Source organism: Malaclemys terrapin, chromosome 2, assembly GCF_027887155.1.
Source record: "Malaclemys terrapin pileata isolate rMalTer1 chromosome 2, rMalTer1.hap1, whole genome shotgun sequence".
Classification (NCBI taxonomy): domain Eukaryota; kingdom Metazoa; phylum Chordata; order Testudines; family Emydidae; genus Malaclemys; species Malaclemys terrapin.
In genome coordinates, this window is record NC_071506.1 from 270,937,988 (window position 1) to 270,961,352 (window position 23,365).

Below are 23,365 nucleotides of genomic sequence, written 5' to 3' on the forward strand. Positions count from 1 at the left end.
TTTTAAATATTTTTGGATGTTTTCTACATTTTCAAATATATTGATTTCAATTACAACACAGGATACAAAGTGTACAGTGCTCACTTTATATTTTTGATCACAAATATTTGCACTGTAAAAAACAGAATAGTATTTTTCAATTCCCCCATTACTAGTACTGTAGTGCAATCTCTTTATCATGGAAATTGAACTTCTACTTTCTTAATGGAGAAGGCTATGCGCCCATGAGCGCATTCAGCTCCGAGACAGCCGGAACTGGTGGTGCACTGCCCATCAACAGCAGCGAGCATTTCTCCGAGCACCTCCCAGGCACCGGATCCAACAGTTCCAAGACCTCCGGACAAGCCCTGCTATGAGGGAAATAAACATTGACACGGGCTTAAGAGAAGATTCCTGTCTAGATATGTAGTTTCCTGCCTGAGCTGCACCAAGTTGGGTGAGAAGTTGTGCATGGTTCTGGCTGGACCACCACCCAAGCTTCCCAGAGTAGAGGGTAAGGCGAAGGGTAAGCAAGATCCAGGGGTACCATTGCCTACCCTGGTACCTACACCAGCGTCCTCACTGGCGCTTGCACTGCCCATCCTATCGACTCCGACAAAGACACCTGGACCCTTGGCATTGTCCCAAATGATGCCTTGCACTCCTGGGCACCTGGAAGTGCTACTATCGACAGAGGAGCTGCTCTTCCCATACTCACGATCTCCACTCCTCTCCGTGCTGCCACTCACCACCATCCTCCCTTCTGCAGCATAACGGCCTCTCAGAGCTGGAACCCTTGTTTTTCCCTACCCCATCTCAGAGTCTGGACTCATGCCACAGACTATCATACCCCACTGCTTGTGATCCTTGCCCCACAATTGGGTCAAGATCACCATGGATTGGTGAGTACTGGAGATCATCCATCATGAATACTCCATAGAATTCCTGTTGTTTCCGCCTCATTGCCAACCCCGGCTTTCCCTTAGGGACCCATCCCACTAATGTATCCTCCAACAAGAAGCCAATACTCTTCTCCTCAAGGGTGCCTTAGACTCTGTCCCACTTCACTACAGGGAACGGGGATTTTATTCCCCATACTTCCTCGTTCCCAGGGCTTTGGAGCTGTGCTCCAGCTCCAGGCTCTGCTCCAAAGCCCTGCTCATTCCAAAGAATGGCGGAGGGTGACGCCCCATAGTGGACCTTCGGGTGCTCAACACCTTTATCAGGAAAGCCAAACTCTGTATGGTCATGTGTTGATTATCCCCTCCCTTCCTCCCCCACGGAGCCTGGTTCACGGCTGTTGACATGAAGGACACCTACTTCCACAGCGACATTCACCCAGCCCACTGAAAATTTCTCTGATTCAGGCTTTCAGGGTCTGATTCACGATTACCAATTCCGAGTCTCTCCTTCGGCATAGCGACAGCTCTGTGAGTCTTCACGAAAGTCTTCGCTGTCATAGCAGCACATATATGCTGCCTTGGCCACTCTGTATTCCCCTACCTGGACTACTGGTTCTGCGTTGCACTGTCCCAACAAGGCCTCATCTCAGTTGTCCTAGCTCTTTGCGCCCTCTTCACCTCTCTCGGTATTTGCATCAACAAGGAAGAAGTCTGCTTGTAGCTACCCCGACGATCAACTTTATTGGGGCACTGGGAGGAAGGCTTGTGCTGTGATGAATGCTTTGCCATACTGAATTCCATGATTGCAGTCCTATACTACAACCCCTGTACCACCAGCCACTGCTGTCTCTCTATCCTTGGACATATGGTAGTCTGTACCTCAGTGACACCTCACGCACGCGTCCACATGCATTGCTTACAGATGTGGCTCCTTTCAATCTCAGACCACACAGGACCATTTGGACAGGAAAGTCCTACTCCCCAGACCATTCTGGCCTCCTTCATATGGTGGACCGACCCTTCCAAGGTCACAATCTTTGCACCTCCTACCCCACAAGCCCCCATAACCATGGATGCCTCCCTCGTGGGTTGGGGAGTCCACTTGGACAGTCACACAGCCCAGACATCTGGATGTCATGAGAGGCCAAGATACACATCAACATCCTGGAGTTGAGGGCAGTCAGTTTTGCATGCCAGGCATTCCTCCCCCTCATCTGGTGCTGTCACATTCAGCTGCTCTCTGACAACATCACAGCGGTAGTTTACATCAAAAAGCAAGGCAGCGCCAAGTCTCCCTCGTCCTGTTCCAAGTCCATCCACCTTTGGAACTGGTGCATCAAACACCAAATCATACTCCAGGCCATGTACCTCCCCAGGCACCAAAAACTCCCTGGCAGATGTGCTTATCAGGACTGTCTATGTGAACCACGAGTGGGAATTGCATGATGCCACACTGTGATACCTTTTCCACAAGTGGGGCGCCACGTCCTGAGATCTCTTTGCAACCTGCAAGAACTGCAAACTGCCTCTTTATTGCTCCAAAGGAGCCATGTGGGGGAGGACTCGCAGGGTGACACCTTTCTCCTCCCTTGGACGCGCAACCTACACTACGCCTTTTCCCTCATTCACCTCCTTCCGTAAGTCCTATGCAAAATTCACTGGGACTAAGCTACAGTAATACTTGTAGTTCTGTTCTGGCCCAGTCAATATTTGTTCACAGACCTCCTGTGAATCTCTGCTCGCACCCCACCCCACCTCCACACACTCCCAGATCTCTTCACGTAAGATCAGGACTGGCTCCAGCATCCCAATCTGGGCTCTCCTCACCTCACAGCTTGATTTTTTGGATGGGGCTTGAGGATAGACATGTCATGCTTCACTCTGGTGAGACATATCCTTACACAAAGCAGGAGGGCATCCACCAAGGCTGTTACCGGGCAAAGTGGAAGCGCTTTACTTCATGGTCCCACTGACATCAACACCCTCTGGGGATGATATCCATACCTATCGTCCTTGACTACCTTCTCAAACTTAAAACGTTGAGCCTGGCCCTCAGCTCCATATGGGTCCACTGGCAATGCTCAGTGCCTTTCTCCCCCCGATGGATGGCAGCTCAGCATTCATACAACCTACCACTGTCTGTCTCCTGAAAGATCTGTACAATACCTTCCTGCCAGTTCTCAAGCCCACAACTTTGTTATACTGCCACTTTACAGCGCTGAAACTTTCTTGCTCAGGGTGTGAAAAAACACCCCCCCTGAGTGATGCAAGTTTCAGCGCTGTAAAGTGGCAGTGTAGACAGTGCACCAGTGCTGGGAGCCTCTCCTCTGGTGGGGGTGGTTTGTTTTTTGTTTTTTTTACAGTGCCGCGCCTACACAGCCGAGTTAAAGCTCTGCTGCGGCAGCACTTTAACATTTGTAGTGAAAACGTACCCTTAGTCTTGTTCTCTCCGCTCCCACAAAGGCCCCTTTGAGCCCCTGGCAACATGGTCTCTCCGATCTCTCCATGAAAGTGATCATCTTAGTGGCCATCACCTCAGCTATATGGATCAGCAAACTTGTGGCCATGATGGCGGATCCCCCTTACGCTGTCTTCCACAAGAATAAGGTTTCCTTCTGGCTGCACCCAAAATTCATAACTAAGGTAGTGTCAGAATTCCACCTAAATCGTTGCATCTGCCTTCCTGTCTTCTTTCCCAAACCCCACGCCTCCCACATGGACAGAGCACTACACTCCCTTAACGTTACCGTGCACTGGCATTCTACCTTCAGCGAACTTGTGCCTTTTGGGCATTACTGATACTCTTTCTAGCTACTGCAAGGGAGAAGCCCTCTCCTCTCAATAACTCTTCAAATGGGTCTCCACATTCATCCACAAATGTTACATGTACACCAATGTACCACCACCTGATGGAGTCACAGTGCAATCTACGCAAGTTCACACAGCCACATCGGCCTGCCTTGGAGTATCTCATGGCAGAATATCTGTCCGTGCAGCAGTGTGCGCTTCATATGCACGTTCATGTCCCATTACACCATCGCCTTAGCTGCGGACACATCGGTCGCGCCATACTACAGACTATACTTCTTCGCACATCCACACACCCATCTCTATTCTGATCACTGCTCTCTACTCACCCACATTTGGAATTCCTATAGGGACCATCACTTGAAGAAGAAGAAAAAGAGGTTACTTACTTGTAACTAGAGGTTCTTAAAGATGTGTGATTCCTATTAGGATTCCAATACCTGCCCTCCACCCTTCTGCTGAAGACTAGACTTCAGTGGTAAGAGGGTTACTGGTGTGGATTCGACCCGCATGGCCTATTATATCTCAGCTGTGAACAGGAGGGGGACTCACGACACACATGCAGGTCAACGGACACTGCTAGGAAAATCATCTGGCACATATATGCGCATATAAAAATAATATACACTTGTGCTCCTTATTCTGTTAGGCCTGGTCTGCACTTAAAATGTAGGTTGATATAGCTGTGTCACTCAGAGGTGTGAGAAATACACACCCCTGAGCAACATAGCTTTACCAACCTTGCCCCAGTGGACGCTGCTATGGTGACAAAAGAATGCTTCTGTCAATCTAGCTACTGTTGCTTGGGGAGGTGATGGTCCTATGCTGATGGGAAAACCCTTTCTTTCAGTGTAGTGCCAGCATAGCTACATGCAGGGGTTGTTCCAACATAGCTGTGGCACCGAGGTTGTGCTGATGTATGTAGTCCCTGTAGGGTAGGCATGGCCTTAAAGTGAAAACTTATCCCCTTATAAAGGTCCAGTGCCAAGGTTGCTACTTAAGGGCTAAATGTAAGTTGTGATCAGCATCTTGTGAACAATTCTCTGCTGTCAGGTGAATTTAACCTTTAGCAATATCTCTGAAAAGGAAATGGAATATTAGAGAAATGGTGTAAAGTCTTCTGTAACATCTGGTGGGGAGTGTTTGGCATGGCCCAGAGGATCCTTGGTTATCCATTTCGTTCCCTGCTGCTCCTGGCTTTGGCTACTACTGTAAGTAAAACAGTGAGTTCTGCTGATTTCTTCAGCTTTTCAGCATCTTTAATTTAGTGTTGTTAGAGCACTTTTTTTCCCCCTGTAGTTCATGCACTGAAAGTAGAGTTGATCAATTTGATTCCTGCTTTGATTGGTACACTGAAAATTTCAAATTTAGAGGGGGGGGGGGGGAGGGAGAGAGAAAATTTTCTCCTCAAATTACCTCTGTTATTTACAGAGCCAGAGAGAAAGTGTTAAATCTTTGACTAGTGTTTACGTCAAAGAAAATATTGTTGTAGAAAAAAAATGGAGATCCTTTGGAACCTAAGGCTAATATTCGAATACGAGGGATTCTTGTATCAGTTAATTAAGTACCTTTGAGTCACTTTTACGTTTAGATTGCATTTTTGATGAGAAATATCACCCTTCAAAAATCTAAATCTTCTAATGGTCACTACTAAAACTCTTTCTGTAGTTTTTAGATCTAGTTCTATTTAAGAATATTTATTGTAACTTAAAGTCCCTATGGAACTGTGAAAATGCTCACTCTCTTTACAGATATAGAGGAAATATTCAGTTTGATAATAATATGGTTACAACCTATCCAGACACATTTAGAAATAAACATGTTAAAATGGAAAAATTAAGTGTACATGTTGAAATCCTACCAGTGGGTTATATTGATACTATTTGATATTTTTCCCATTTTTATGACGAAACTAAGGAGTTTTTGAATGGACAAATTTAAGAAAGAAGATGTTCAAGAGATCTGATTATTTAAAATTGTAATAGGTCATGGGGGATTTGAAACCGATTAAGCACTATGTGAATGTGAGTAGAATTACTACAGCTCATTTTATTTTATTATTTTATCAATTGATATTTTATGTGCCAGAATACAACTTGTTTATTAAATGAAAATTTTCTTTGGTTTCTTTGCATTAAATCCTCAATGTGTTTGGAGTACTTCTTGGTTAATATATTATATTTCTGTGAATATATCTATCTGTTCTTTTAAACATGAATGGTATGATATACAATTCCCAGAGCTTTGTGGAAAAAAGATCAGTGGGAATCTCATCACAAACTTGACAATAGCAAGTCTGCTGGTGTACCGAGACCACCGTCTATAATGCTAATGAATATTGTCTGTGTATATTCATTAGTTGTTTGTGGTCTTACACTTCAGTGGTTACAGCAGCACAGCTGTCGTGTTGCTGTAGCGCTGTAGTGTAGACTCTTCCTATGTTGACGGAAGAGTTTTTTCCGTCCACGTAGATAATCCACCTCTCCAAGAGGCAGTAGCAAGGTTAACAGAAGAATTCTGGCATCCATCCAATAGCGTCTACAGTGGGGATTAGGTTGCCCTAACTACATTACACAGAGCACAAAATTTTTCACAGTCCTGAGTGGTGTAGTGAGGTCAGTCTAATTTTTAGGTGTAGACTAGGCCCCAGATTATAAGCTCCATGGGCAGGGTTCATCTTTTTCTTTTTTGTTTGTACAGTGCCTACCACCATGGGGACCTTGTCCATGCCTAAGTCTCCTAGGTGCTACAGTAATACAAATAATAATAAGAGTCTTTTTGTGGTGGTGATGGGGAGGTTGAAGTAGGGAGTGCTGGAAGACTGGCATCCCTACGGAAGCAGAGTTAAGGCTGTGATGTGTTGTGTTGTCTGAGGTCTGGTCTACACTACAAAGTTAGGTTGACATAAGCTGCCTTGCATTGACCTAGTTGTGCATGTATCTACACTTAAATTTGTCTCCCACCAATGTAAGTGCCTTGTTACAGTGATCTAGTAACACCATTTCTCCAAGTAGCATTGAGCCATGATTGATGTACTGATGTCCATGGAGCACAAGTGTAGACACTGCATTACTTATGTTGACCCTAATAGTCCTCCAGCAGCTGTCCCACAATGCCTGACACTCTGGTCACAGTTGTGAACTCTTCTGCTCAGGGATCACTGAAACCAAAAGGCCCCCCGCCCCTTTAAAGCCCTGCAGATTTTGAAATGCCTTTTCCTGATTGTCCAGCTTGGCAAGCACACCTAGCAGCTCTCCATTGTTATGTGCAGCTGCCTAGCTGACCATGCCAGCTACGTGCTCCAGACACACTGCATTGGAGAAAACAGGAGATATTGGGTCTTCTGGTCCTGTGAGGAGAAGAGGCTGTGCAAGCATAGCTACGGACCAGGTCTAGAAACATGTACATCTACAAGCAGATTGAACGGGGGATGCAGGGGAACGGATACAACAGGGATCAGCAGCAGTGCCGCTTGAAAGTGAAGGAACTGCTTCAGGCATATTAGAAGGCCAGGGAGGCCAACAGTTGATCTGGTACCCAGCCACAGATCTGCCGCTTCTATAAAGAGCTACATGCCTTACTTGGTGAAGATTCCACCACCATCCCTCACACTTCCATGGATACCTCTGAGGGGGCCGAACCACAGGCCCTTGGCCCGAACAGCCAGGAGAAGTGGAGGAAGAAGAGAAGCAGGATGGGGGACAGGTGATCGGGGGGTGTCCAGCTATGTCTCGAGCCAGGACCCGTTGAAGACTCCACTCAGTCCAGTCTGTTGAGCATGGGCAAGCTCGATGCTGGGGAAGGAACCCCAGGTAAGTGTATAATTGTATTTCCTATTACAATGATGTACTGATGGTGTCCCCAATTTAACAGGACACAGCTATCAACTTTTCATTAATTTACTTGTACTAGAAGAGGTAGCGGTATAACAAAGAGATGTAGCATTGTTATTTGTTTTCATTCCCTTGTGGAGTTAGGTAAGGGGGGACATGTGGAGCACTTTGTTTATGAACACAGGGAAGTACCTTGAATTCCCCTGAGAGATCTCGATGAAACTTTCATAGAGGCACTCTGCAATCCTCCCAAAGGTTTCTAGGGATGGCAGCCCTATTTCTTCCTCTGTGGTAGGACATTTTCCCATGCCAGTCAGCGATAACTTTGGCAGGCACCATTGCAGTAAACAGGCTATCAGCATACGGGGTTGGGCAGCATCGGGACGCCAGCAGCAGCTGTGCTCTCTGTGCCTTTGTTACCCTCCAGGAGTGAGAAATCAGCTAAAATTTCCACTGTTTGTGGAAAATGGTGCCAGAATTCAGTGCCATCGCCCTATGCTCATAGTTTCATGCAACTGAGAAATTCCCTACTCATTTCCCTCATCTCTGCAGGCCATACTCACTCTGGCTGGAGCTCTGAGTGGTGCCGTGCACAAGCACTCTGAAGCAGACGTGTCAATAAACATGTCTTGTTTAAAACTTCAGCGGAGCAAGGGAAGGGAGTTTTGAATCTTAACCTTTCACTTTTGGTTGTGACTATATTGACAATGGTACCTCTGTGTTTTATCTGCAGCTGCTGCTGTTGTAGACTTGCGATGCTGCCCCTCCACACCTTTGGAACACCTGAGCCAGATGAGGAGGAGAAAGAGGAGGACTTGGGATGACATGCTCTATGGGATACTGCAAGCCAGTGCTGCATCAGACAGTGAGCAGAGGGGTTGGAGGATGAACATCGCAGGCCGCTTGGAGAAGAAAAGAGGGACAGGAGAAAGGCCCAGGAGTCCCAGCAGGAGAGAGAAGAGGGAGATGCATCAGGACATAATGGGGCTTCTCTGGAAGCAGACACAGATGCTGCAGGCTCTTGTGGACCTACAGGTTCAACAGTCCCGGGTTTGCCTCCCTTTGCAGTCCATGGAGAACTCTATTACAGCACCTCCCTGCATCCCCCCTCAACATGCCATGTGGCATCAGGAGCTACATCTCTACCCCTACCACTCCGCCCAAGGGGGACATTAAGGACAACCACAGCTTCACATACACTGACCTGTGGGGGGCGTGGTGGCTGTATGTGGAGGTAAAATGAACATGAATGTTTTTTCCCCTTGTTAAGATCATTTCTATTAATTTATTAAGTTTTTAAAGTATTTGATTTTTAATTGCACGGATTTCTCTTTGAACTGGTTTTGTTACCGAATAAAATAATATTATTTGGAAAATAATTTCTTTATTCGCTCACAAAAAATGCTGCAGAGTGCCTAATACTTATGAAAGGACCCACTTACTTGTTACTGAACAGTGTGACAAATACAGTGTAATAATAATAAATGTACAGCAAGCACCGCAAAATTAATAGGTGCATTGATGGTGCACATCTATGAATATAACACTTTAAGCACCACACAATTCTTAACAGGCCACAAAACAGCAGGTAGAGCATAATACACTACAACATGTTACTGTGGCTCACTGTTAAAGTGCTCTTTTCAAACCTTCCTGAGCCCTATAACTCTGCACTGAGCTCTTCTAATAGCCCTTATGTCTGGCTGTTCAAACTCATCAGACAGCTGCTCCACCTCTTCCCTCCACCCTGGTAGCAACTCTTTCCTCTTTGCTTTGCAAATATTATGCAGGACACAGGAGGCAGCTATAACCATTGGGATATGTTTTTCACTGAGATCCAGTCTTGTGAGTAAACAATGCCAGCATCCCTTAAGTCTACCAAAAATGCATTCAACTGTCATTCTGTACCTGCTGAATTGGTAGTTGAATCTTTCCTTGGTGCTGTCAAGGTAACTGGTGTACAGCTTTACAAGCCAGGGGAGCAAGGGCTAGGCTGGGTCCCCCAGGATCACTACTGGCATTTCAATGTCACCAATGATAATCCGCTAGTTGGGAAAGGAAGTCACTGCTTGTAGCTTTCTGAACAGGCCTGTGTTCTTAAAGATGTGAGCATCATGCACCTTTCCTGATCAGCCAGCATTAATGTCAGTGAAGCGTCCCCTATGATCCACCAATGCTTGCGTAACCATAGAAAAGCTGCCCTTCCTGTTGATTTTGCTCTGAGGCAAAGTGGTCTGGTGTCTGAATATGGGTATGCATTTGGGCATCCCTTTGCTGCATTTACATCCACTATGTCCTGTACTCTGCTAAGAGTCACAGTCCTGTGTAACAGCAGATGATTAATGGGCCTACACACTTGGGTGACAACAGCCTCCGCAGTGTATTTTCCAACTCCGAACCGACTTCCACTGATTGGTAGCAATCTGGTGTTGCAAACTTCCACCGTGCAATTGCCACTTGCTACTCCACTGTCAGTGCAGCTCTCAGTTTGGTGTGCCTGTACTGAAGGGCTGAGGCGAGCTCAACACATGGATCCAGGAATGTGGCCTTGTGCATCCAAAGGTTTTTCAGGCACCCCTCATCATCCCAAGCCTTTATTATAATGCAATCCCACCAGTCAGTGCTTGTTTCTCCAGAAGCAGTGATCTGCCATCTGCAGCTGCTTTGTGAACACCAACAACAACCTGTGTGCCACAGCAATCTGTGCTCCATGAAATAATCATTTTCTTTGCGATTCAGTTCTTCTTACAGCTCTGCAAATACTGGAGGATTGTGTATCTTGTGCTTACAAAACTTATGACACTAGTGCAGAGCTGTGCAGGCGCCACCCTTCTGTCAGAGACGCTGGACAGTGAGGATGGCCATGGTGGGTTGTGGGATTTTCGAAAAATACATGAAAATTATGGGATGGAGATGACGTGGGATGGAGACAGTTGCACGCTGGGAAGTTGACACCTTGCTTCCAGTCACCCCTGCATGACTCATTTCTGCCCAACTATGTGTTGTCAGAACTTCCCAAAAGAAACTGAGCTGGACGTTGGTGGGTTGCATGCTGGGATACCTACCCACGGTGCATCGCAGTGTGCACTGACACGAGAACTCCTGGTGAGTACCCGCAGTGCTGGTGCAAGGAGCCAATTGTGAGCACACACAAGCGATATACTAACTGACAGCTTTATGCAGACATAATGTGCTTTGATCAAAGATTGTAGTGTAGACATGGTCTGAATTGCTCTCCTGGTGTGCGTGTCCTTGTAGCTGCATGAGTAGAGTAATTATAGTTGTAGGTGTGGTACCTTTTAATTTCCTTGCTTTTTTGAGGTTTTTTTTCTTAAGGATCCAATTCTGTCATGGATTTCGTGATTTCAACAGACCTCAGTGACATTTTCGGCTTCAGCCCTCCGCAGCGGAGGGAGTGGAACAGCTGTCAGCTCCTGCCTCAGAAGAAGTGGCCCAGGGCTGGGTCAGCACCTAGGGATGCTGGGTCAGCGCCTAAGGATGTTGGAGCAGTGGCCCAGGGCTGGATCAGTGCTGCAGGAGGAGCATTTGCGCTGGAGCAGTCATCAGCGGGGCTCTGTTAGTCTCTCTCTTCCCCTCCTCCCTCCCCCCGTCCTTCCCCACAAGTAAAAGTCAAGGACAGGTCACAGGGTCTGTGAGTTTTTGGTTATTGCCCGCGACCTGTCAGTGACTTACTAAAAATACCCATGACAAAATCTTGGCCTTATTTATTATGTATGACCAATCGTAACTCATATGCAGCATAGCGTTTTTGTGTATAATTAGTCATGTTTTCATGGTTTTGGTTCTATTTAATTCCCCCTGAACTGGTATTGTTTCCAGTTCAGATAGGCCTGAACTAGAACCTTGTTTTAAAACCCCTAAATTAGGGGGAAGTTGTGATGCAGCTTTGTTCCATTTCTAGTTCCTGTGTGACAGCATTTTGCGGATAGGCCCTATTGTTGATAATGGATTAAAGTATATTAAAATATTTATGTACACTCTCTATAAAAGAAAAGTTAGGTACAGGCACCTGTTTAGGAGAATATGTATGCTGGGAATTCACTTAGCAACACTTTTATTCATTTTTGGGCTAGAGGGTTGAGGGTTAAAGTTCCACATCAGCATGAAGGTCTCAGGCCCGGGGCTGATAATGCAGTGATTTATTTGAAGACACTGAATTATTAGAATTGCAGGTACTCAGACAATGTTAACCAAGTTTTTTTTCTTTCTTTCGGACTCTGATGGTTATCCTCATAATTAAAAATCACATGGCTAATTTTCAGAAAGAGTAGCTGATAACTGAATCCAAATATTGGGGTTTTCTTTTTTTTTTTTTTAATGATCTGCAAAGCTTTGCATGAGCTGTTGCTGAATTCAGAATGAAAGACACGCTACAAAACCCGTTTTAGTTCTGGTTATGTCAGTAATTTAAGGAAATAGAAACAAATTCACTGAGCAGTGTAAAATACCATGTACCTTCAAAGCGCTTGTTATCTATTATGCATTTCTTAATGTTCTGGAGTGGTGCATGAAGTCCTGAAATATTAACTTTATTAAAAGTATAACTGAATAATCAAAAGGAAAACTTACAGTAATAGGTTCAGTACTTGAGTGGATGTTCTGCAAACCAAACATTTGTGTAACAAGATAATAAACCTTGTATGAAAATTACTTAATGAAAAGTAAACATCAATTTTAGACTTTATATTTATATAGACTTTTAACCATTGAGTTGTCTGTGTAGATGTTACTATTGGGATTTTCTCTTGTATCTTCTTTGAAACACTAAATGATTGTTGCAAGTTTTTATTTGTGTGGGTTTTTTTAGTTCTTTCTTTAGAACCTGGCATAGACATTTTATATCTCTTTAGATTATAATACAGGATTATAAAATCTCTTCTGATAGTGTTAAGTGCTGAAACCTAACTAAACTAAGCTACCAATATACCCTGACTCTTCATTTCACTTTTTTTCTTCACCCTAATGGGTTTATTTTAAACCTGAGCCGTGTTTGGAAGGCCTTTTGTAGTATATGTGCAGAGGGGAGAACTGCATGAAAACACCAGATGTGGGTACGTTTTCCACTGAAAAGAAGCAATTATGTTTAATTAGTCCAAACCTGTGATTTTGCTAATGTTAATAAGTTGCTAAGATGTGGTGGCAGGGTTTAAAAAGTGAACACTGCTGCGGAAATAAAGCCTTTAAAAAATTTATAGGATGTGTTTTTATGTTTTGTATATTCATGTAATACATATAACATAAAATTCACAATTTTATATACCTTATGAAATAAACACAAGGAATATTTTCAACTAGTCAGTGAGCTATTCTATACAAAGTGGTGTTGTGGAGTATAGTTATGTGGGGAGAAAATTTTTGAACTAATTGTTTATTTTGAAAAGCTGGAAAAAACTGTTTTCTTTTGCTGCCCGGAGCTGTGACTTAAGTTGTATTATTGCTAGGAGGTAGGTAGGAAAGTAATTAGGGTAGTAGTTAGAGATATTACCATTGTTATGTGGTTGCTTTTGAGTACCTTTTTAGCATTTCTGTTTTATACATCACATCTAGTGATTTCAGCTAGAAACACATCACATGTTATGTATATGTGAAATGCCTTTAGCTTGTTTGTTGAATGTGAGCATGGGGAGTGCAAAGTGTCTAAATTATGTAGCTGGTAAAGAATTGCAAGGATGGTAACATTAAAACATATGTTTTTGTTCTTCTCCACACTTCTTTAATATTCTAATGATTAAGAGTCCATTAATCAACAGTTCACTTGTTCAGATTTTTTTCTTTCGTGGGGGGGAGGGGAGAGGAATAGGGTGGGACAATGCTGGCAAATGTGTTCTATCCAGATAACTGCTTCCTCCCTGCTCAGCTGCATGGAGGGGAGTAAATCCACTTAGGGTATTTCTAGTAGAAGGCATCCTTCTGTCTCAAGAAACCATGGGTATGCACCCCTGAGAGGTAAAGAATTTACTCAGTTTGGTTTTATGGCAGCCGCAAATGTGGCTGAAGAGACCCACTCGAGAGAGACAATCTCTGCGTCATCTGTCACATTTAAAGGTGATGTTTCGACCCTTTGGGCTCTGCCTTCTGCGAGTTCTTTTCTCCTCTGCTAAGCTGGACTGCTTCCTCTCCTAACTCCTGAGACCTTTTTTAAGCTCTTATTTCCAAAGGCTGCGGTCTTGAGTTTGATCTTCCCATTTGTCCACATCCATGTCCATTTCTTTGAGGTCTCACTTGCACGCATCCTTGAAACGCAATTTTGGGCATCCTTGGGTCTTTTTCCAGATGCCAATTCCCCATAGAGGATATCCTTTGGGATGCACCCATCATTCATTAAGCACATATGCCCAAGCCAGCGGAGGTGTCTCTGTTTGAGGAGTGTTTGCATGCTGATAAGCTGGCCTGTTTGAGCACCTCAGTATTGGTGACTCTGTCCCTTCAGGAGATTCCAAAGATTCGACGAAGGCAACGCATATGAAAGCTGTCGAGCCTCCTTTCCTGATGAGAATGTGAGGTTCATGTCTCGCTCCCATACAAAAGTGTGTTGATAACACAAGATCATACACACAGATCTTTGTGTGTTCTGTCAGTTTGTTGTTTTGCCATACCCTCTTGTTCAGTCTAGACGTTGTGGTGGCTTTTCCAATGCAGATGTTGAGTTCTGTTTCAAGTGAAAGATTGACTGCGTTAGTGGACCCCAGGTAGGTGAACTCGTTCAGCACTTCAAATTCATAGTTGTTGATCTTGATGGAGGGTGCTTCCTCAACTCCTTGGCATGTTGTTAGTCTTTTTTAGGCTTATGGTAAGCCCAAAGTCTTGGCAGGCTTTGGGAAAACTGTCCATTTGTCTTTGAAGGTGAGCTTCTGTGTGGGTTGTCACTGCTGCATCATCAGCAAAGAGGAGATGTTGGATAAGGGTCTCCAGAGTCTTGGTTTTATGTCTGAGTCTTGCAAGATTTAACAGCTTTCCAACAGATTTTGTGTGCAAGTAGATACCCTCAGTTGAGGAACCAAAAGCTTGTTTCAGTAGCAGGGAGAAGATGATCTCAAACAGGTTGTGTACTTGCCCCAACTCTTGCTTAACTCTGCTATGAATCTGGAAAGCCTCAGACACTTAGCTGTCATATTGGACTGTGCTGAATATGTTTTCATGGAAGGATCGACTCATGCTTAAGAGCTTGGGAGGGGCAGCTAATCTTTTCTAGAAGCATGAACAGTCCACTTCTACTGACAAAGTCAAAAGCCTTGTGAGATCGATGAAGGCTATGTACACGGACATTTTGTTCTCTACGTTTATTTTGTAGTTGTCTCAGCGAGAAGATCATGTTGATAGTAGACCTTTCAGCTCTAAAGCCGTGCTGTGATTCAGGATAGATTCTGTCTGCAAGGTTTTGAAGTCTATTCAGGACAACTCGGGCAAAGGCTAAGAAGGGAAATATAACTATAGTTGTTACAGTTGCTTCTGTCGCCCTTGTTTTTATAGAGTGATAATGTTGGCATCTCTCATTTCTTGTGGTACTTTTGCCTTCTTTCCAGCACAGGCAGAGCAACTCATGAAGATATTGCAGTAGAATAGGTTTTCTGTGTTTTATGACCTCGGATGGTACGCAGTCTTTTCTGGGGGCCTTTCCATTGGGGAGGCCATCTATGGCGAGGCGAAGCTCCTCGACAGTTGGTATGTCTACACTGCAATTAAAAACCCTCAGCTGGGCTCAGACTGCGGGGCTGTTTAATTGCAGTATAGACATTCGGGCTCAGGCTGACCTCTGGGACCTCCCACCTTGCAGGATCCTAGAGCCTAGGCTCCAGCCAGAGCTGGAATGTCTACACTGCAGTTAAACAGACCTGTAGCCTGAGTCCTAAGAGCCCAAGTCAGCTGGCCTGGGTCAGCCATGGGGTTTTAATTGTAGACATACTTTTAGAAAACTGTAATTGAGACCTGCAGAAGGCTGAGGGGCAAATGGCTAAAGAGGATGCAGTTTTCTCTGTACTCCCACAAGGCCATCTTTCTTCCTCCACTACATATTCATGTCATCTTTGGGCCACGTAGAAAAACTGGCTGGGGGCAGGAGGAGAAGCTGCATTCAACTGTATTCCAGGATCACCATCTGTTCAGGGCAGGGCTGAAAAATTGTGATCCTTTAAAGATATCAAAAGGACCCTAATTCGGAAAAGTTACTCCCCCTCTTCCTTCTTTAATGTAACATAATTAATTCCGGTTAATGTTATTGATGGAGTTGGAAGTTTTTGTCAGATTTAGAGTTTAAGGATGTTATGCAGCAGGTGTGTAGATGAGAAATGTGTCAACAGTTGTCGCCTTAATACATTATTGGGAGGGGAATACATCTTGTTTGTTTTTCTTTTTAAAAAATATCTGGAAAATCATTTAAATAACATGAAAGTGGTGAACCAAACCTCCATTCTATAGGCAGCTGTCCAAAGATAATCTAAATTTGGGACTAATAATTTGAGGAGGAGAAAAAATCCAAATATGCACTATACAGATGGAGATCCCATCATAACAACCTTCTTTTCCCCATGCCTTTATCAAATATCTACATTTATGTCAATAGCTTCTCAGGGAATGCAATTACTGACCCAGTCCAGTTTCATAGACCTGCTGCTTCCTGGGAGGTTAATTTGTACAGTCCTTTGGGCGCTATTATCATAATAGCTAACATTTTGGGTAATAGGGGTGACTTGTTTATTTTTTATTTTTTGTTAAAGTAGTGGTTCTGCCATGTGTGCATTTTGGACTTCTTCCTTCCTATTGTGACCCAAACAAAAACAAAAGCCAAGAAACTCAAAAGTAAAGACTGCTTTTTTTAAACTCATTTGCTTTTCATTGTATCTGGCACAGCAATATTGCGTCCCCTGCATGGGAATGAAAGGTGCTGTGGATTTCAGACTGTTTTGGTTTCCATTTTAATCCCTCTACTCCTCCACATGGCCAACACTGTTCAAATGTGACCAGAGAGATCTCCTTCCTATAAGACATTTACTGCTCTGGTGTGGAATGCTCTGCTTCAGCAGTACACTCAACAGAGCATGGACCAAAACAATTCTGTTCAAATTCTGCACCTATTGTCTTAGTTCCTGAGCATCTGAGGTGGTGCAGGATGGAACGTTTCCTTTGGACTGCTCAGTTGGTGTAGTACAGAGAAATTATTTTAATGCGATTCTTTTGTATTTAATAGAGCTGTGTGGAGAAGGGTAAGTCCTTTTCAGGGAGGATTTCGATACTGAGAAATTTGGTTTCATTCCAATTTGGAATAAAAACTAAAAATTTCAAAATTCTCTGTGAAATGGAAAGCCCTGGGTCCCCTGGCATAGGGAAAGTCTGCCTAATGGGATGCTCTCGAGCTGCGAGCCCTGGAAGCTGTGGGGTCCCTGACTTGGGGGTAGTCTGCCTGCTGGGAGGTCCTGGCAGCCTCACAAGGCAGGAGCCCAGCAGGTGAGTGCTGAAGAGCCTGGAATCTGGGGCTCCCCGGCCTTACAGGCTCACAGCTTCCCATCAGCCCACTAAGTTGGCTCCTGAGAAGCCGGGCAGGTAAACTGGAAGGAAACCAGACGGGTTCCCAGTGGAAGAGCTTTCTGCTTTCTGTCAGCCCTTTTTTCAAAATCAGACAGTCTCCATGGAACATTTCAATTTCGAGCTGGCATTTTCTGTCAGTAAAATATTGTTGCGTCTGAGAATTTCTGACCCGCTCCAGTGTTTAATTTTAAAAGTAACTTGTCAACTAACATCATTTTTAGCACTATTGTTCCACCAGCAAAATTCCTCTCCCCTCCCCCACCATGATATGGTCATATTCTCTGGAATTTATTTTCTGGACTGATTTATATGGCTATATATCTGTGTATAGTGTGTAAGATTTGTTAATACACAAGTTTCGGACCACATTCTAAAGTAAGATCCTAGTAATTGCCTTCTGCATAATGAAAAATGTGAAGATCTAACAAAACGCTTTTCTCTTGTTGTCATGCCAGTGGCCTATTGTCGGTTCAAAAGAAGTGAATTAATAAATGATTCTGTTAATGGTAATTGCAAAATCTTATGGTCTGGCAACTGATTAAAGGGGTACCAAGTTAACCTTTAGTGATCTAATACTCTTGTTCAACAGCACAAAAAAGTGTAGGTAGGACTGTCATCTAATTTCATAAATAATTGCTGAATTTAAATTCCAGATAAGTTAGTGATGATAATGACTCAGTCAGCATAAAATGATTTTGATCCTAGATGCATTTAAACTGAATAGATTTGTTTGTGAACAATGTGCCCTTCTTATATTTGTAGGCCTCGGAGTAGAGGAAAAACTGCAGTGGAGGATGAAGACAGCATGGATGGGTTGGAGGCAGCAGAAACAGAAAACACTGTGGAAACAGGTAAAGAGACATACGGTATCAGTAGTGTCATCTTGTCATTTCTCTTTTAGAATGAGTGCATGTAGTTATGCAGGAAATTTGTCTGTTTATAAGCAGGAAAATAATCTCTTGCTTTAATATGACACCATGAAACAGACATTTACACATTTTATAAAAATAAGACTGCATTCTTTACCTTTTAAAAGTAGTCCGAAGGGAAATTCCTCTGTATTTCAAATGTCTAGTGGCTCTTTTGTTTTGATAACTCTACCACTCTCTAACAGAAATAAAATACAGTAGCAGCCATTTGTATATTATCTGCCAAAATACAATGTTGCTCTTTGCCATGTAGTAGCAGTTAACTAAGGAAATTATACCACAGGGATGGCATAATGTTAGTGCTCTCTGCTGCTGTTTGAGAAACACATGTTAATTTGCTAGTCTTGTAAATATTTATATTCAGGTAGCACCCAAAGGCCTTGATCAGGATTTAGACCCCATTGTGTTGTGTGCAGTACAAATATAAAAAAGATGTAATCCCTACCCTGGAGGGTTTACAGTCTGAAGACCAAAACAGATGGGTTAAAACTTACAAATGAATGAGTATGATGAAGAATTTCCACAGCTTTGTTAGCTACATACATGTAGCTCTTGGAAATCTTCCTAGGTTGTAACTATCAGGCAGGGTTTTCTAGCAGTCATGACAGAGTGAGCCTTAATAAGGGATCTGAAGGAGAATAAGGAAGAGATTGCATGGATTTTATTGAGGAGCTCTTTCCATGCATGTTGGATAGAGTGAAAGAAAGCAGAGAGGTGTTCAAGGGAGAAGCTGGCTGGTGGGCAGTAAAGGCTGGGAATGCCGGCAGAGTGAAGGCAGGTGTCCACATCACAATGAGTTACTAGATCAGCTAGGAAGGGTGGGGTTAAGTTGTGAAGGGTCTTAAAGGTAAAGACAAGAAACGTATGTTTGATGTAGAGGTTAAGGAGGAGCCAGTGGAGAGACTTGGGTGGCCAGAGTAAGGAGGTGATGTGGTCAGAAAAAGGAGCAGTCTTAGCATCATTATTTTAAATAGACTTTGGGGGAGCAAAGCTACAGTAGTTGAGTCCATAAAACAGGAGGTTGTGATAGTCAGGACATGAAATTATGAGGAAATGGATGAGAGATTTAGCTGTGTCATCTGGTCTCTTGCTCCCCATTTGGTAAGAGTTAAAAGTATTGAGGAGATTTCGTGCTCAGGTTTCAGGGAGTGCTTTGAGGTGTTCAGCAGCAATTCTTATTGGTAAATGAGTGGTATTAATAGGTTCTGAAGGGTGTCCAGTTCAAAGGGACACTGTCAACAATTGATTTTGTTAGTCTGCCAACACTTTGTTTAGCCTGTTGCATTACCTGTCTCATGCACTGGTGTGATGAAATATTTTCATGCACTGCTTTGATGGGAGCTGGCATGTATGCTCTTCCCCAGTCCCTACATAAGGATGTTTATCAGTAACAGCAGTGACAAAGCAGAAACTGAAGAAACAGCAGGCACCAATATCCTTAGGAAAGAATGGGAGGGTAGAGGAAGGCTAAGGCCGGGTCAATACTATAGAGTTAGGTTGATGTAAGCTAGCTTACATCGACCTAACTCTGTAAGCATCTACACTAAAATGTAGCTCCCACCAATGTAACTCGCCCACTTCACCACCACGAGAAGCGTAGTGTTTAGGTTGATGTAATTAGGTCGACATGGTGTCAGTGTAGACACACTATTACTTACATTGACTGTTGCTGACTTTCAGAAGCCGTCCCACAATCCCCACCCTGAGGCTCTTGGTGAAGATGTGCACCGCTGACACAAGAAGCGTAGTGTGGATGTGCAAAAGTGATTTAATTACTGTGGTGACTGTATGTCGACATAGTTTAGGTTGATTTAATTTTGTAGCGTAGACTTGCCAAAAGCCTAAGCCTCTTTGGTGCTTTGTTCTCAGACTTGCCCATTACACACAGCCCTGCCTCTCCACTGGAAATACCCTTATAAACTTTATCAGGGGAATAGAATTTCTTTTATTTTTTTATCTTTTTAAAGGAGGTAAAAAAAATCTGTAATGATACATTACTATTTAAAAGGTGCTTTAATTACTACGTTGTTCTGTCTGTACACAGCCATGTTAACTAGTTTACTGACACTCCCTGTGTCATCAGCATAGATCTGTGGATAATACGTTTGTTTGGAGGAAAGGCCAACAAGAAGGAATACTTCATTTGCATCCCTTTTGGAGTCTCAAAGAGACTTCTTGGTCACTATGGGCATGACTCTTCTTTATGCTAAAGTCCCTTTACACCATTCTGGCAGTGTATGTAAAAAAAAAATAAGGAAAAGAAAAGGCCTTATTGTAAATGCACATGTCCAATATCTCTGGACATGGGGTACCAAACTGTATTTAAAGGAACATTGTCCGATTAAGCAGTTTGGGGAACATTGACTGCTAAACGAATGTTAGGCTTGGTTGGTGAGGGAGAGAGCAAGCAGGAAATCATAATTAACTGGTTTTTAAGATTTGCTATCTTGTGACTTGCTAGGATTTGAATAATTTTGGCAGAAATGTTTTCAGGACCAATGAACTTTTTAAAGTACTGGTCTGGGGCTAATAAGCATGGGCGGGGGGGGAGTGATACCAGTTAACTGTTAATAGTGAGAGATAAAACTATTTTCTATTCATTAAACGGAAGGAGATTTTAGTTGTCTGTGTGTGTCTGTGTCATTTTATTTTTTAAAGGCTCTGTACTGAGATGGGTATCCTTTTTTATGTGGTTGTTTAGTTTAAAAAAGAAAAGAAACGGACTTTTGCAAAAACCTCACCAGTATTTCCTAACAAACTATTTAAAAAAGGTAATAGTATTGTAGTAGGGTTTTTAAATGGGCCCTTGATTTTCAGAGTTCAGAATGAGTTCATATAAATATAAACATGTAATGTGACCTTGGGTAAGTCACTTCACCTTTTTGTACCTCTAGTCTGCTTTCTTCTCTCTCTCGTTTATTTAGAATGTAATCGCTTTGAGGCAGGAACTTTCTCTTGCTATATGTTCATACAGAGTATAGCACAATGGGGCCCTGATCTCTAGACATTACTGTAATACAAATAATAATAGTCATATATTGGTAGTGTAAATTGAATTCAGAGTAATCCACATTGCTGTCAGACAGGGTCATGAGTAGGGCCCTACCAAATTCAGGGTCCATTCTGGTCAATTTCATGGTCATAAGATTTGAAAATTAGTCAATTTCAAGTTTTCAGATGTTTACATCTGTAATTTCACAGTGTTGTAACCATGGAGGTCCCAATCCAAAATGGAATTGTGGGGTGCGGGTGTTGCAAAGCTGTTGTAGGGGGGTTGCGTGATTGCCACCCTCACTTCTGCAGCTGTAGGAGGTTCCTGGAGGTGGAAGTGGGCCTGATCTCCCCGCGAGAGCAGCTGTGCGGGGAAGAGCAAGTCCTGTCCCAGTGTGGGGACTAGCAGCTGGAGCCTGGGGAATGGTAGGAGCCCCTGGCTAAGGTGCCTCTAGCCCTGACCCTCCTTTTCCCCTCCAATAGCTAGATTTCAGGTGGGAGGGCTTATTTCATGGTCCATGACACGTTTTTCGCAGCTGTGAATTTGGTAAGGCCCAAGACAGGAGGCAGGAGTATTCCCCCTGAAGGTGGCAGGTTACCCCACAAACCCCTATTCCAGTGATTTTCAACCTGTGGTCTGCAAACTAAGATTTTCAAAGGGGTCCACAACTCCATTTGAAATTTATTAGGGGTCTGCAAACATGGTTGAGGTTGAAAACCACTGCCCATTCTTTAGACCAGCAGTAGGCAACCTATGGCACACGTGCCAAAGGTGGCACTTGAGCTGATTTTCAGTGGCACTCACACTGCCCAGGTCCTGGCCACCAGTCTGGGGGCTCTGCATTTTAATTTAATTTTTAAATGAAGCTTCTTAAACCTTATTTACTTATATACAACAATAATTTAGTTATATATAGACTTACAGAAAGAGACCTTCTAAAAACATTAAAATGTATTACTGGCACGCGAAACCTTAAATTTGAGTGAATAAATGAAGACTCGGCACACCACTTCTGAAAGGTTGCCGTCCCCTGCTTTAGACCTACAGGAACGGAGATTCCCACAGTGGAGAAAGCAGAGGAAACATGTCTCCTGAAGGGAGCAGAGGGGGAAGATTCCCCACTTTCCCTTACCTCCCAGAGAGAGAGAGATTCTTCACATACTCCCATCTCCTGGTGAGCGTTACCCCCTGAAGAGTGTTGCCTCGATGCTGGTGACATGCTAACAACCCACTTATCTTACCACTGCATGGCAAATTTAACGCAATGTTCACCAGCAGACCTGTAACAAATCTATGAGAACATTGTTTAAATGTTGGAACCTGTGTGTGCGTGTGTTTACTACAATAACGTGCATGTGCCAGTGTTTATATATGCAAAACCATTGCATTAATATTTAGTAAGCAAGTAAACATGTCATAACAAAGAAAAAACAGGTACTAAATCCATCAGTTCAGAATTCCAGTAAGTGAATACTACTGAATCAGTTTACCAATAGCATTTATTATGAGCATCTTACAATCAAAATATCTGAATAGAAATGTGAATATATGTGTACTCACTTAGAGGCCAAGAAAGGTACATTAGGAGTTGAACTCGTGATAGTAGCCAAGTTGCTGGAAACACTGAATTTTAAATATAGGTGTTGCAAGAAGGAATGTTGCATCCAGAACTTTTTCTTATTTATATTTAAACTAGGAGGTCCACGGTTTTCAGCTTCTATAGTTCAAGCTTATTGCATGCACCCCATGACTTTCCACCCTCTGTTTCAGGGCCTCCCTGAAACTCTCTCCTTTAGGCTAGGGGCTCTGTGTGTCCCTCATCCTTCCCCTTCCCCCCCCCATTCCAAGGGTTCTGTGCACCCACTTTCACCCCTTCTCATATGCCAGAGGCTTGGTGTGCACTCCTATTTTCCCCTTTCCTCATATACCAGGGTCCTCTATTACCTGTTCGGATAGCTTTAATTCTGAACTCCCACTGGTATTTCTTTGGTGTGCAAACATTTTGCATTTTTTAATGCAGAAAACTAAGCTAGTGATACTTTACGGCTGAGATTAATACAGGTTGAACCTCTCTAGTCCGGCACCCTCGGGACCTGACTGGTGCCGAACCAGAGAATTACCTGAACCATGGAAGGTCAATGCAGAGTGCCAGCCGGTCTTCAGAGGTGTGGGAAGTAGGGGAGCAGGGGGTGCTACAGCACCCCCAGGCTTTATGCCCAGTGTGGCCCCCCACCTGGGGGCCCTGCTGCCAGCCAGGTTTCTGGCCTCCGGCCCCCCTCCTGGGGGCTTCGATGCCAGCCCCAGGTGTGTGTCCTCCCTCCTACCCCCAAGCTTGAATGCTGCGAATCAGCTCTTTGCCGTGCTCTGGAAGTGCTGGGA

At 43.7% G+C, this 23,365-nt stretch overlaps 1 protein-coding gene across 8 annotated transcripts in view; it reads left to right on the forward strand.

The window, feature by feature from the left end:
- Nucleotides 1-23,365, forward strand: part of KMT2C (lysine methyltransferase 2C) — a 315,048-nt gene that overhangs the window by 61,119 nt on the left and 230,564 nt on the right. For all 8 annotated transcript variants that reach the window (XM_054021175.1, XM_054021174.1, XM_054021178.1 and 5 more), the window contains one exon: nt 17,828-17,916. In XM_054021175.1, coding sequence (XP_053877150.1) covers nt 17,828-17,916 — 89 coding nt within the window. The remainder of the gene's footprint in view (nt 1-17,827; nt 17,917-23,365) is intronic.